The sequence below is a fragment of the Gymnodraco acuticeps genome, unplaced genomic scaffold (assembly GCF_902827175.1).
Source record: "Gymnodraco acuticeps unplaced genomic scaffold, fGymAcu1.1, whole genome shotgun sequence".
Lineage (NCBI taxonomy): Eukaryota > Metazoa > Chordata > Actinopteri > Perciformes > Bathydraconidae > Gymnodraco > Gymnodraco acuticeps.
Window position 1 is genome coordinate 2,559,602 of NW_022992081.1, and position 15,741 is coordinate 2,575,342.

A 15,741-nucleotide genomic window follows, 5' to 3' on the forward strand; every position below is an offset into this window, starting at 1 on the left:
ACATATCCCAATTTCCCACTGCCTTACATTTAATTGAACAACTTTTATTCTTTTTGAATGTTTACATCTCATACACCAAATCGAAAAATATTGTGGTTTCCTATCTTGGGAACAATATTTGTAAATACTATATATGTGTCTGTTCCATGAAGTTCAAGGCCAAGCTTTATGGGGGTTATTCCCTATCTTTATTCAAGAGCTTGGTATTTAAATTTGAGAGCATACTTTATTGATTTATTTCCCTCAAACCCTGTCCTCACACTCAAATAGTGCCTGCTGCTTGCGCTTATATTTGCTCTGCTTCTGCTCAAACTGTACGCTTGCACTCAGATATATTGCTGCTGTTTACAGATTTCCTGTGTTCCAGCTTAAAACCATCTCCTCACACTCAGGCTGTTTCTGTGCGCTTCTGCTCTCAGATTTATTCTGTGTGCGCTCGAAACTTTTGTGCAACAATCCTGTCAAAATCCCTCAACCAATAGGAGGGCAGGTGTCCTTGCGGGTGCGTTCGCTTTATATATTACAGCGTCCCGTAAGGGCGGTTACTCTTTGGTTTATAAACTACCGCCCTCCACGGCTTTATAACATAGCATGTACTTCACTCGTTTGATTTACAACTTTTTTTGGGGGGGGAAGCACAGTTAGTATATATATATACCAGCACTTTACATAATAGCTACGTTCAGTGGCGGACTGGGACTAAAAATCAGCCCGGGAATAAAATAAAATCGTCCCTCCATTGCCTTCTGCACAAAACATAGTGCAACAACAATAACAGCGAGCGAACATATTAGACAGACAGCATTGTCGTCGTTTAGGTGCTTTTTTTTCTGGAGATAGGCACTTCTCAATCCACTCCTGCATAGTAAGGCCACCCCGGAGGTCGAAGTTAACCTTAAATGTTTCCATCTTAAGCTTTGTTAGTTAGTTTCGTGACGGACGTAATGTAACAGTTGTAACCGTTCTCAGACGCGGAGGGATAGGCCTACTGACTTGTGAAAAGTAACTACAATTATACCCGGGATATACGCTCATTATATCACGACTAAGAAACATCAGATTGCTTGATTTGACTTGTTCGTTTTATAAACATATAATGTATGTATATAATATGTGCTTACCCCCCCCAAAAAAGTTGTACAGTGATTTCAGTGAAGTACATGTTATATTATAAAGCCGTGGAGGGCGGGAGTTTATAAACCAAAGAGTAACCGCCCTTACGGGACGCTGTAATATATAAAGCGAACGCACCCGCAAGGACACCTGCCCTCCTATTGGTTGAGGGATTTTGACAGGATTGTTGCACAAAGGTTTCGAGCGCTCACAGAATAAATCTGAGAGCAGACATGTCACGAGCGCACAGAAACAGCCTGAGTGTGAGGAGAAGGTTTTAAACTGGAACACAGGAAATCTGTAAGCAGCAATATATCTGATAGCAAGCGTAGAGTTTGAGCAGAAGCAGAGCAAATCTAAGTGCAAGCAGCAGGCACTATTTGAGTGCGAGGACAGGGTTTGAGGGAAATAAATCAATAAAGTATGCTCTCAAATTTAAATACCACGCTCTTGAATAAAGATAGGGAAGAACCCCCATAAAGCTTCAGACTACGGCACTAAGATTTTAAGCCTCTCTGCTCCCAGGGCTGATGCGTTTAACGTGAGCCCGGATGTGAAAGGCCGAGTCCTTCATTTCCCAGAAGGAACAAATGATTGAGATACTGTAAGCCAAGTCAGGACGGATCCAATCTCCTTACTGATATTAGTTAAGACAGGTTGGCAGCTCACACACACACACACACACACACACACACACACACACACACACACACACACACACACACACACACACACACACACACACACACACCACACACACACACACACACACACACACACACACACACACACACACACACACACACACACACACACACACACACACACACACACAGAGAAGAGTGATGACTTGTTCATATCTAATCTCAGGCTTCACTGGGCATAGACAGACAACTGTCTGGAATTCAATTTTAATCAGACCATGCAAACAAATTCACAAACCTTTCATTTGTCAACATGCAGAGCTGTCCCACAGTCCACCCCTCCCTGCAGACTGTCCCAGAAGAGCTTCCCTTCTTCTGGTCCTGAGATGGAACACATCACCTGGGTTGTGGGGGTTTGAGTTAAGCAATCCTGGTGAATAATGTTAGCTGTTTCTTTTGGTATCGTTCCTGCCAGGTCAGATGGAACAGATCTCCCTGGACGTTGTGTGGTTAGTGTAACGTAAAGGCCACACACCTGCCCCTCCTGTAAGATCCACTGTATAAGGCACTTTGTAGAATTATTGGCACACCCCCCCATCTGGTCTTCAGGTGGGGACTGTACATACTGTAAGGTGCGACCTTATGCATGACTGAGGCCTAATCAACACATTCACAGGTAAATACATTTTCTAAACAAATGAAAAACAATTCACATGAACTATAGCATTAAATCTAGAAATGAGTCGTCATTTTTAGCACTTCCTGTTTCGTTGTCTCAAAGTCAAGTTTCATTTTACATGGGTTTTCGGTATGATGCCTGAACTAGGGTCTGGAGCTAACAAAAGCTTCAAAAACTGTACATCACCAAACTCAGCTGAAGACCATACATTTAGAGTGACTGTGCCATATAGTCTTGTTTTACTCCTTTCCTCCCCCTGCCTCCTTATTATGAATCCTAACCTAATAGCAACATGGCCTAAAGTAGATTCATAGTTTTTCATAGTGCATAATTTGTCTCATAAAATATTAAAGGAGGTCAGTGGCTGTGGATTAAACAGAAAAGCATGCATGTGTGAAGTCATTTGTGCAGTCACTATGCACTAGTTGACTTTGACACAAAATTAAAACATTACACTGCATCACTGTGCTTTCCCAATCCAAGGGCAGAAACGTACTGCAGCAAGTCAAATCTGTTTTTCTCACCATCCGGGTATGCAAGTGGTATTAATAATAGAAAGGGTTCACCTCCGAACTGACATGTCCTGATGATGTGAGCTGAAATGCCCCGCACACACCTCATCACCATTTACAGATTTGGGGATGCGTTCGCACTGTAACACAACTTCCTCTGATCAGGTTCAAACCCTGCACAGAAACAGACAGATTGAGTAAGTCTAATAAACAAAGTGCAAAGCAGGCTGTACACGTTGGACAGTGACTGACAGACGAACAGATAGTGGGGAGGAAGAAGAGAGGAAGACACAGAAAGTGTTAATAGGAAATCCGGACTTCAGAATAAAGTTGACACATTCGCCATCATTATTCATGACTCATCGTTTCCTCTTTCCGCTACAAAATGTCTCAAACTTTTATAACACTAAGAATTAAAACAATATTAATGATGTTCCTAAATGTTAAACTATTTTACGATTTACTTTTCAAAAAGCTCATGATGCACTTAACCGAAAAATCATGTGAAATTCTTAGCAATGATTTAAGAAAAATACAGAAATAACTAAGTTCAGAAAAATAAACAAGGTGGAAAGTACAAAGTGAAAATCATCTATAAATGAATCAATAAATACACAACTAAATAGACATTTGAAAAGGAACAAATACATTTGAAATAAATACATTCAAAAATGAAAATGATTTGAGGGGAACACTTAATAACAAATTAATTATAAAGGAGAGTTGGTACAAAAGGTAAAGTAAGTAAGTAAAATAGAATTGAATAATCATTATTTTCACATATTGCTTTTATTTTGTTATTTATTTATATACCCTTAATAGTCCCACAGAGGGGGAATGTACATTCTGCATGTGACCCATCCTAGTGTTAGGAGCAGTGGGCTGCCATTACGCTTTGCTATTTAATGGCATACTATTTGATGAATTAAGTACATTGTTTATATTTTGGCAGCTGAATATAATAAGAATGAATACATCCTCCAAAGGTCAGCAGCATTACAACATAGTTGCTTCACAGCAATAATACAGATTTGGTTTTACATCAACATATTTGATGTTTTGAATGCTGCTTCTTTTTGTTTTGTTGCTGTTTAATGCTGCTTCCTGCATTACAGTATTATTATACTATACTGTGATATTTTTTCTATTTGAGATTTGTAACTTAGTGACAGAACAATCAACACAACAATCAACATAAAATACAATTCTATTATTTTTTCCATCAATGCAGAAAAAGTGAAATAATGTATTAATCACAATTTGCCTTGAATAATGAAGAATTCGCTGTGGTGTGAAGTCAGCCTAAGACTCACTAATTATATTAACAGTAATGCATTTTCAATATAAAAGGATATATTTAAATGAATTCTAACTCTGCGTGATTCAAAAATATTCTTGTTCATTATTTGAAATGAGGATGCTTTTCGACGATACTATGTTTTAATGAGAATTGTATCTTAAAATACAACAATTCAAATAGAATGAAAAACATTGAAATACTCCGCGAGGCGCTGACAAACATACTGAATAATGCTTTACCAAGGGTAAACCAGAAGCTACATTGCAGTTATACTTTTTTTGTTTGCTAGGGGACCCTATAATGCAAATGTTCAAGTTCATATTTGCATGTTGTGCCTGTACAGCAGCGTTTCTCAAAGTGTGGGGCGCAGAGATGTGATAGGTGGGTTGTGAATGGACGCGATGAACGGGAGATTATCATTAATGAATTTTGTTGGGACCTCAGGCCGGAATCGAACATGGGTCCTCGCGGGCGGTAGTGGACTGTTACCGCCGGAGATACGCAACGGCAGGTGTTTGCGGCGGCGGATGCAGTACCGGCGCTGTGAAAGTCCATGGCCCACCTATGCCAGAGCCAGCGGCCCACACACACACACACACACACACACACACACACACACACACACACACACACACACACACACACACACACACACACACACACACACACACACACACACACACACACACACACACACACACACACACACGTTGCAGTCGGGAGGAAAAGCACTGTGGAGCGGCACCTCACCACTTCGTAAGGAGTGACACTTTTCAAAATCCCGTTTCTGTCCCCTCACTTTACAAATAGGCCTATGTTTCTTTTCTTTTTTTTAACGCAAGCCGTCATCGCCACGGAGGAGCACACAGCCTCTGTTAGCGAGCGAGACAGAGAGAGAGAGAGAGAGAGAGAGAGAGAGAGAGAGAGAGAGAGAGAGAGAGAGAGAGAGAGAGAGAGAGAGAGAGAGAGAGAGAGAGAGAGAGACAGAGAGAGAGAGCACACCTTTATCTATTTAATATAGCCTAGTTGTAAAAAATAAAGTAAGAAATCATTCCAATGTGTAGCCTACTATAGGACAGTAAAAAAAATAAAAACAGTTTAAAAGGGGAGTGATTAGTAAAATATGTATACATAAAAAGAAAGAATGCTAACTAGGTAACATAAGATAAGAATAAACCAGTTTAAATGATTAGTTATTGGTTGTGATCATATTCTAAAGATGTTTGGATTATTGAAAAGTATACAGCTCCCTTTCATCTGAGTGTTGAGAGCTGTATCTATACATTCATTTTGTGCTCAAAGTGCACCAGATTGAGGCATTTCACTTCAACATTTAAAAAAAAAAGTCTTCCAACAGCACGCAAAGGTTAAAGGTAAGCATATAATAATGTTAACATTTGCTAAGTATATACCCTGCAAAAAAAAAAAAAAACGAGGAGTAAAAGTAGCTCACGACTTGTTTTATTTTTTGAAAGTAGTTCTCATCCTAAAAAAGGTTGGAGACCCCTGTTATAGAACGATACATTTGACAATTTTAAGCTTGTCCTACCATTTTCTTGGAGCGATGAGGAACAGGTGGGGCTTGAAAAGGCCCACCTGTTCAAAGTGGGGAATGGCAGAAAAAGGTTGAGAACCACTGCTGTACAGTGACATGTCTCCATGTTTTAATGTGTGTATCTGGGAGAGAAACTCCCTCTGGAAGGAACTTTTACATGCACAAAAACCTATAACACACGACAACGAAAGGGAAAATCCCAAAAGCATAATAGGGCCCCTTACAAAATGAGATGTGATTTTGTTATATACAAATGTCTATCATCTGTACCAACACTGCTGCTCCTGCTGACAGGTTGCTATTAAATATAGTGTTTCTGTACACCCACCCCTTCTTGGCGAAGGAGTGTTTGGCGGAGACAGAGATGGCGTGCATCTGCACGATGCCCCGGCACTGCAGTGGGTGTACCTAATGTATTTGAAGAGCCATATTTTATGTGTGTGCACTGCATGCCCTAAGTGACACACATAGGCAGCTGATGTGTGTGTGGGCTGTGGCGGAAAACATTTCATCATGATGAGATGATCATCCGTCCTTCTCCTGTCTCAACACATCCCTCCCAGCTATTCCCTGTTTTTTTTGAGAAACATTCATGTGTTCTCCATCCATCCCTCCGTATTTGGCTCCCGGAGGTTACATGTGTACTGTGTTTTCCCGTAAGCAAATCCATTCACTCACTTCACAGCGTGAAAGAGCTCTTCAGTATGGGAGACTGGAGACAGGAACGCATCTTCCCAGGTCTGGATGTACTGCCCCCTGTCATCAAGTGTCAGCAGAATAAGAATTTGCCGCTGAAATGACCTGATATTAATCTCCATGGACACACAAGAGTGTACAAAAGGAAGCAGGTAGATCCATGGCAGATGTGTTTATTGTACTGTGTAAGAAGTAAGTGCATTTTCAGCAATCTTTATAAATAATTCCACAAAAGCTTCAACGTTAATTCAAAGTTGTGCTTAGAAGTGTATGTTCCATGCAGTCACATTTCCAACTCCTTTGTGTCCTTGCATACAAACTCAATCATCTAACTGGCACAGCAGAGCAGAGGCTTTTGATATCCAGTAGTCGCTGGGTCGGTTGGAGGGAAGCATTACTGTCACAACAAAATTGGTCGAGTGACCTGGATGGAGACAGAAATGAAGGGTAATGGGAACAAATGAGATAAATCATTACATTGCTTAAGGCACAAAACTGCAGGGAATAACCTTTTTGTTCATGCCCTAATCGATTTTGGGCTATTATGCTTCCATAACAAGTATTCTTTCAGACTATTGTTGAGAAAACATCTAAAATATGCATGAAGGTGGTTATAAAACGATATATATGTATCCAGAATTTTGCAGAAATTAGCATGAGATATTGCCTTATTTGCATGAACTGGCGAGGTTCCACGGATTGGTATATTAGTTAACAGTGTTAGCTTGTTCATCGTTAGTGTCTTGCAACATGTAAAGAATACAACAAAGATGTTTTTTCCCCTCTCTGAGCCAAAAATCTCCACTTTGGTAAAGAAACCAAACTTTCCAGCTGTAAATCTTTTTATAATCCAAAGTTTCATGGATCATTTCTAGCCTGATTTATATCACATTTTATTTGATAAAATCTAGCGACAATGGATTTAATGGGTAATGGCTCTTCACAGCCTTTTCTTATTAACAGGAAGCTCTAATATCTCAACAATCAATCAATGTTTATTTATATAGCCCAATATCACAAATGTTACATTTGTCTCAGTGGTCTTCACAGTTTGTACAGAATATCAGTATGACAATACGACACCCTCTGTCCTTAGACCCTCACATCGTACAAGGAAACACTTCTGGAGAAAACCCACAGTTTAAAGGGAACATGGGAGAAACCTCAGGGAGAGCAACAGAGGAGGGATCCCTCTCCCAGGACGGACAGACGTGCAATCAAAGAGATAATACATTTACAACAAAACAATACTTTTTTTAGCCTGGCTTCATCCAATGTTTAGATTGCTGTTCTGGTAATGTATGCACATTACTCCAAGGCACGCCCAGAAATGAAGAGCCTCTGTCTCAGTAGAGATTTTAAGGGGCAGCTAAAGACTCACCTTTTCCGACAAGTGGTGAGTTTGTAGCTGTTTTTCATTGGTGTTTTACTTGCTGTGTTTATGCTTTTTTCTACATTTTATAGTTGTGCTTTGAATTGTGTACTGTATACTGTAAAGCACTTTGTACATTCGTGTTGTGAAGGGTGCTATATAAATAAAGTTTTACTCACTCACTTACTTTAAAGTTGTAAGTTATTGTACCCCAAACACACCCCATCATAAAAAGAGTCATTATAAAAGGTATCATTCTAATCTAAAGTGGCCTTGGGCAAATCAATAAACCCCTGCCTTCTGATTCTGTGGCAAATGTATCAGCTAAATGTAAACATGGTATAATGTCAGAGCGTACCTGTGGTGGACAGAGTCCCGGCTCTGGCGGAGGTTTTGTACAGAGGAGCTTGGTAGAGGTCGGGCTCGGGCACGTAGTTCTGCTGCGGCTCAAAGTGCACCACGGGCAGCATGGCGTTCATCACCCGGGGTAACGCATCCTCGATCACCATGTTGTCATTGTCCCAGCGACTGGAATCCATAAACATGCCGTGCACGAGCACGCCGTCCTGCGGCTCTGGTAGCTGTTGCACCGACACAGGACATGGAGTAATGGTGAACAAGGAAACATACTTTCAGTCATCAATCCTCTTTTTGCATGTATGGCTGCCTCTTGTGCCTCAGGAAGACTTACAACTTGTTGACATTTCCTGTGATCCATTTAAAAAAGAATTCATATACATTATCATTGTTATTATTTGGATTGTCTTTTTTGTAATTTCATTATCTTTTTTAATCCAAACACAACACATCCATAGCACTGATGTCCGTCCTGGTAGAAGGATCCTTCCTCTATAGCTTTCCATGAGGTTTGTTTCATTTTTGGGTGAATTTAAGTTAATGCAAAATGTTGCTGAACGCGGAAACCTCAAAGTAAGAATAATTCAAATACTTCATCATTTTAAAAATAACTTTCTCTTAATTTTTTCAATGTCCTTGTGAGAGAGCCACCACATTAGGGGATGGGGACAGCAGTATGGGGGGGTTACATGCAACAATGTTCCCCCACAAGTATTCTGCAGTCACCGGTTGGTTGGTCCCTTATCCCCAACACAACTAGGACAATGTTAATTTATCACAATTCTTAAATATTACTAACCAACAAAAACCTCCCTTTTCAGTACCTCATCATCGATGTCCAGTTTGGTGTCTTCGGGCAGATCCCGTAGAGCCTCAGAGACCGCCACCTGGTCTCGGAACACCGGCACCATGTTGAAGCGGAAGTTCAGCTCATCAATGGGCAAATTGTAGTGTCTGGCGTGATTCTGAAGTACCCCTACAGGCCAGCAGGCAGAAAAGACCATCTTATTGTTTTATTTTGTTGTGTTACTTTGTGTTACCAGGGACATTTTTCAATTGTTTTCAATGGGTTTTCAATTCTGATCATTCTGACGTTTTTATGCGGCCGCTTCGAGTGCTTTAAGTTTAAAATACTTGAAGTTAAAGCGCAGCAGAAAAACCCTTGTGCCCTCATTGAAGAAAACTGGAGGAGCAGTTTCTTTTTGCTGTGTCATTCCTCTTTGCTCTACGGCTGCTGGGTGGCTGTGAGAAATGAAACACATTTCTACAAAATGTGGGCGCAAGAATCCTCCAGTTGGTATTCATTGTGAAAAAACAACGTCAAATATAAAGTAGCCGAAATAGATGGATAAAAGCCAAAGGACATAGGGCCTTAAAGTGAGTTTGATGTATTTTAGCAGCTTTGAATTTCTGCTTAGTTACCTCTATGGCTTATGGGGAAAACATGATAGACATTATGGTGAGTTTTACCAGTAAGGAAGCCTTGAGGGAAGAAGAATCCTGAGATCCAGAAAGATTTGGGCTGACCCTGATTGATCCACATCTAGAAAGGAGAGGAGAAGAGAGCAGGGTAATTCAAATGTATCTTTAAATAACTTTGAAATGTGTTGTGTCAGTGTTTAACAAGCCATGATGCATTACAGGCACCCTGTTACTTATGGGCCCGAGAGTGGACTGGCAGTGAGGTGGATTCTCTCTTCAGAGGTAGTGAGCATGTGCAGTGTGACTCAGCGAATACACATCGCTTCATAAACTAATGCAACGCTGACGGTTGTCCCCTTTGTGTTTGTGTGAGAGAGGAGGACTAAGTGATGGGCAAACACATGTTCAGACCAGTCTCACGGAAGAACACTTTAAGCCAGGGGAGAGGCACCGAGTGCTCAAAGACGGTGTGCAGAGAGAGAAAGAAAGAGGCATAAAGAGATCACTTGGGGATAAATGCAGAGTGTTCATGAGTTATTAGTGTTTTCAACAAACACACACACAAATACACAAAATGTGTCTATTAGCACATTTCTGTATGTTTTTGCTACTCTCTTATTCATTAACTTCCTTTTCTGTTGTCTTTCAGTCAAAATGGTGCATTTAAATAAAAGACAGTGCCTAGGATGACATTTCCTACCTGGATGAAAGCGGTCCTGAGGGTCAGGTCCCTGACCCAGGAGGCCAGGGGTTTGAGGGAAGGGTAGGCAGAGTTTGCCCAGTGGGTGGGAACCTGGTTGTTCAGGAAGCTTGTGTATATGCAGTCCATCTCCTCTGACATCACCACAAGACCTGCGATGGCTTTCTTGAGAGTCACAAGGGACAACTGGGGGAAAAAAGAAAAAAGTACAGTATATCAGAATGAGGTAGAGAAAAGAAAATAGGATGTCTTAAAAAGTGATTTATGATGTATCCAATGCTTATAATACATGCTGTCTGAACATTGTTTTTCTCAATTTTGTTGGATGTTACTCAATTAGCACTGAGGTCAGAGTTAGTGTTGTGACAAACTGCATAACATTCTTTCTATTATTCTTCCTCTCTCATGTAAATGAAAAGATACATATGTACATTCAATTCTAAACATATCATTGAATGTACATATTCAAGACAGTGACAAGTGTTCTGTTCCTTAAAACTAATTACTGTAACACTTCTGGATATGAGTGTACAATGTTGAGTGTTTACTTGGAATCACAGTCTTCCAATATCATCTCTTTATGTAGTTACAGATATGACATAACCTTACATCATTCACTTATTTATTTAGAATCGGTTCTTTGGACAGTTGGGATGAGAGGATAACTCATGCAGACCCAGATACACATGCTAACTAAAGACCACTCGATACTGACATTTACATTCATATACTGTAAAACAACACAAAATAACTTTGTAAATGTAGGTAGAATGTATGGCAAAGCTGTTGCATTACATTCAGGGTTCATACACTTTTTCACCAATGATTTTCCATGACCTTCACCTAATTTTCCATGACCAAAAAAATTACTCTTTCTCAGCGGTGCCACTGACAATGGTTTATTTTAACATGGAACAGGAAAACAAGGTCTGCATATGAAACATGTTGTGCCTATCTAAAACAAATCCAATAGTAGGCTTGCTAGCTTCTACAGGCTAACGCAACTCAAATCTCTCACCAGCAAAATACCTCGGCAGTTAAATGCCATTTTACGTTTCATTACTATACGATACAGTATTTATTCTCATTATAGTATTACTATTTCGGCGATTTGATAAAATATAAATTATATTTGATGCAACTTTAGTTACATTTCCATGACTTTTCTAAAACTTTGGGAAGAATATTGTTTTCCATAACTTTTCCAGGGCCTGGAATTAGCATTTTGAATTTCCATGACTTTTCCAGGTTTTTAATGACCGTAAGAACCCTGTAAATTGCACTAGGTTGTACTGGTGAAGAGAGACGATAAAAAAGCAATAAAGTAGCCAGTGTGTTATATATATATATACATACTAGAGTGTGTTTATGGGAGCTAGCCATGTGTGTCACCTTGAGCACCCTCAGCAGGTTGTTGAATCGGTCCACCTCTTGGCCCAACACGGTCGTCAGGGAGTTAAGGCGGCCGTTTTCGTCCTTGATAAAAAGAGTTTCAACCGCCTCGTCCATTTCCAGAAGATCTGCACAGAAAGGTAGAAAAGTAGGGAGACAAACAGACACAACAACACAGATGGAAAACACTGCGTTATATTTTTGGTTAATGACGATGCACATTCTCTTCCTTTTAAAAATAAAAGCTTATAGTTAGGGCTGGCTCAGGATTACCCTGAACCAGCCCATAGTTGCGCGACTATAGGCTTAGACTTTTGGGGGCTTTCACCCCTCTTCTCCCACTTCTCTTTATCTGTATCCATGTCCCATAAATGCATGATACACACATGTATGTTTGTGTTTGCATGTACCTGGTAGCTTGGCTAAGATGGATTCAGCGAGCTCGCAGACTATGTCATCGTTACTTTTGGCCCCAGCGCAAGCTGATGAGCGAGGATTCACATCCAATATGGTGCTGATCAGAGTCATGGTTTCTTGGCGCTGTGGAAGCAAACACATAATAAACACTCACATACTGAAGCACCCTCGTTCATTGATATTTCACAGTTGCCCTCTCACGCTCTCCGGAAAGAAATGTTTTTACAACCAGCTGTAAAATGTATGAGCAGCTCCAGTTTAAAGTAGACTTGACAAATAAATAATGACATCTGCTAGTTAAAAGGAGTTATTGGAATACATAACGCATCCGAAAAACAAACAAAATCAAATGAAACATTTCGACAATTAGTTTACAACATCTGCTCTTTAGAGAAAGTTGCGTATATATATTTCTTTAAGATACTGCTATGTTGTCTTACCTGAAAGGCCAAGTTGGCATTCTCATGCATGCCAAAGACCTCGGGATCATCTATGATCGGAAGACTCTCGATATATTTCTTATATTGCTCCAGTTCATCTTTCTCCGGGGCAAAGTAGATACCTTAAACAGACGTGAGAAAAACTGTTAATCCAAAGAAAGTATTATGGGCATACACCTGCTATAATAAATACCATTATTGTCGTGGCTTCCTTCCTTGTTTTTCTACCAAGCCACTAGACGCGTTAAACAGACAGTTCTAACTCGTTTCTTTCCTTAAAGTACTCACAGTTTGAAGTGTTGCTTGGCCTCCGATGGTTTAGAAGATGTTGCGATGTATTTGCTCAAAATAAAGTAACAAACTTTTGCACATGCAACAAAGAAAAATAGGCCTTTACAATATTCAAAAGAAATAGACAAAACTCAAATAAAACAACACAACTTAGGTATTCTTTCTTTCTTGATAACTTCACAACTTAAAGGGTACTTGTACGGTTTGTATGTACGGTTCCGAGTACGATTGAGTACGGTTAAAAACTGTTCCTCGACGGCGTCTCTCAACAGGTTGCCCATCACTGTGGCGTTAGCACAGGCGCCGTGGGAATTGTAGTCCTTTATAGTGCGTTGACTACAGACGTCACAATTAGGTGGCCTTTCTTATCAAATCAAATGACTGGCTCTAACATACCGGCCCCTATTGTTATGGGCATCTTTAATAACAATAAACAAAAATTCAAAAAGAGCCAGACAAAGTCAGTCTTCATATCCTATTTGAGATAGACAGGGTGTCTTAATTGTCCATATTCAGTTATTTCCTTATTCTAAGGCAGGCACCAGTAGGCATATTTTGCTTATTGGTCTTTCCAGCGTGTTGGTTTTTGTCTTAAGAAGAACACTCCGAATCAGTCCTCCAGATCCAAGAGTTATGGAGACGCGTCTCCATAACTCTTGCCATTAACCAGGATCCACAAGGTGCATTTGAATCCATGATTAATACGATGTCTCCAGGTATGAAGTTCCTTTTAATGCGATTCCATTGCTGTCTTTCTTGCAAAAGTGGTAGATATTCTTTGATCCATCTGGTCCAAAACAAATTAGCTATGTACTGCACTTGTCGCCAGCGGCGTCTTGAGTATGTATCTTGCTGATGGAATAAGCCTGGGGGCAACGAAGGTTTGACCTTGAGCTGCAGCAAATGGTTTGGTGTGAGAGGTTCTAAGTCATTTGGATCATTTGACACTGTAGTTATTGGTCGGCTGTTGAGAATTCATTCAACTTCACACAGAACTGTTGAAAGGCTTTCGTCATCAAGTGTTTGTTGTTTTGTGATGGATAGCAGCATGTTCTTTACAAGCCGGATTAGTCTTTCCCATACTCCGCCATGATGTGCTCCGTAAGGAGGATTGAAGGTCCATTTCACATCCTTTTGCTGGAGGGCTTGTTCTATTTTGCTCAGATTCCACTCTTTTATAGATTCCTTCAGCTCTCTTTCAGTAGAAACAAAATTAGTCCCATTGTCTGACCTCATCTCCAATACTTGTCCTCTTCTGCTGATGAAACGTTTGCAGGCATTAATGCATGAATCTGTATCTAACGAATGAGCAACTTCCAAGTGCACCGCTCTGGTTGTTAGACAGGTAAAGATAACTCCATATCGTTTCACAATGCTTCGTCCTCTTTTCACTTCCAGTGGGCCAAAGTAATCCACTCCAACATGTGAATGGTGGTAGGTCTGGTGTAATTCTGTCTTTTGGCAGATCTGACATTTTTTGTTCTCCTGCATTTCCATGCATGCGTCTGCACACGGTACATTCAGATATTATTTTTCTGGCTAATGCATTGGCACATGGTATCCAGTATTTTTGTCTTAACCTGGATAACATATGATTCCTTCCACTGTGACCAACTTGTTGATGAATATCTCGAAGTATGGATTTAGAGACATGGTGGTGTTTTCCAAGAATGGTTGGGTGCTTTGCTTCCTCAGGCATTGCCATTTTATTTAGCCTTCCTCCAACCTTTATCAGTTCATTCTCATACACTGGATCCAATTTATACAGTGTACTACTTCCTTTGATAGGTTTTCCCCTTTTCAAAGTTTCCTCTGGAAAAGACTGTTTTTGACAGAAACACAACAATGCTGCTTCAGCCTTATCCAAGTTATCCTTAGAGAGTGTGAGACCTCTCATAGAGTCTTTAAACACTCTCATCTCCTTCTCAATCAGCTTTATTCGATTTGGTTCTTTTGCTTGAGTAGAAGTAACTTCCTTCCTCTTCTTACTTGAAAGCAGCAAGAGATGTTTTACTTGAAGGAACCATGCAACTGCTCTTTTCAGTTTCCTCCAATCAGAGTAGTGATGCAATGGTTGGGTTCACGTTGAATTTGTCCTTCTTCACCTCTGGATCATCAGGATAGCTGTCATTGACCATTTTAAGTGCGTCCGGAAACTCAGGCCATTTGTCCTCAGGTTCTTTCAGAAACAATGGACCATTTATCCAAGTCTCACATTTCAAGAACGATTCTGCTGCCAATCCCCGAGATTCATCATCTGCTGGATTCAGTTTAGTGTTGATGTATTTCCACTGTGATGTTGCTGTTGCTTCTCTGATCAGACTTATTCTGTTGGCTACAAATGTCTGAAACATTAGTGTTTAATTCATGATGTATCTCAGAACAGATGTAGTCTGGTAGTCCAGAAGACAGATTTGCATAATGGGATTTGCAGCTCGGTTCTGATCATCTTGTCCATGCGTACTGCCAGTACTGCTGCTGTGAGCTCCAATCTTGGGACAGTAACTTTTTTCAGAGGCACGACACGTGACTTTCCTGACATGAAGGATATGTGAACGTCTTCATCTTCATTTGTCATCTTAAGGTAGGTGACAACACCGTATCCAATCTCGCTTGCATCACTGAAATTGTGCAATTGTGCAGATTTAATTTGTCCATAATTCTTTGGTTTGATACATCGATCAATCTTGAATCTTTCTATCTGCTTTAATCCCATGAGTCATCTTTGCCACTGTTTCTTGAGAGCCTCCGGGATTTCTTCGTCCCACCCACAATTGAGTTTGCACAACTCTTGTAAGACATGCTTTGCAGTGAAGATAAATGGTGAAAGAAATCCAAGTGGGTCATACAC

General features: G+C 40.3%; 1 protein-coding gene across 3 annotated transcripts in view; it reads right to left on the reverse strand.

Moving 5' to 3' along the window:
• Positions 1-6,656: 6,656 nt before the first annotated feature.
• The window catches only part of dnah6 (dynein, axonemal, heavy chain 6), a 131,750-nt gene continuing 122,665 nt past the window's right edge, over positions 6,657-15,741 (reverse strand). The window contains exons 75-82 of one of the 3 annotated variants that reach the window (XM_034202425.1): positions 12,600-12,721; positions 12,153-12,282; positions 11,707-11,870; positions 10,351-10,536; positions 9,699-9,771; positions 9,053-9,204; positions 8,230-8,452; positions 6,657-6,923 (exon numbers count right to left, since the gene is read on the reverse strand). In XM_034202425.1, the coding sequence (XP_034058316.1) occupies positions 6,820-6,923; positions 8,230-8,452; positions 9,053-9,204; positions 9,699-9,771; positions 10,351-10,536; positions 11,707-11,870; positions 12,153-12,282; positions 12,600-12,721 (1,154 nt within the window). In that variant the 3' untranslated portion in view covers positions 6,657-6,819. Of the gene's footprint in view, positions 6,924-8,229; positions 8,453-9,052; positions 9,205-9,698; positions 9,772-10,350; positions 10,537-11,706; positions 11,871-12,152; positions 12,283-12,599; positions 12,722-15,741 lie in introns of those variants that run through there. The other 2 variants (XM_034202426.1, XR_004567699.1) reach the window with 2 other exon arrangements.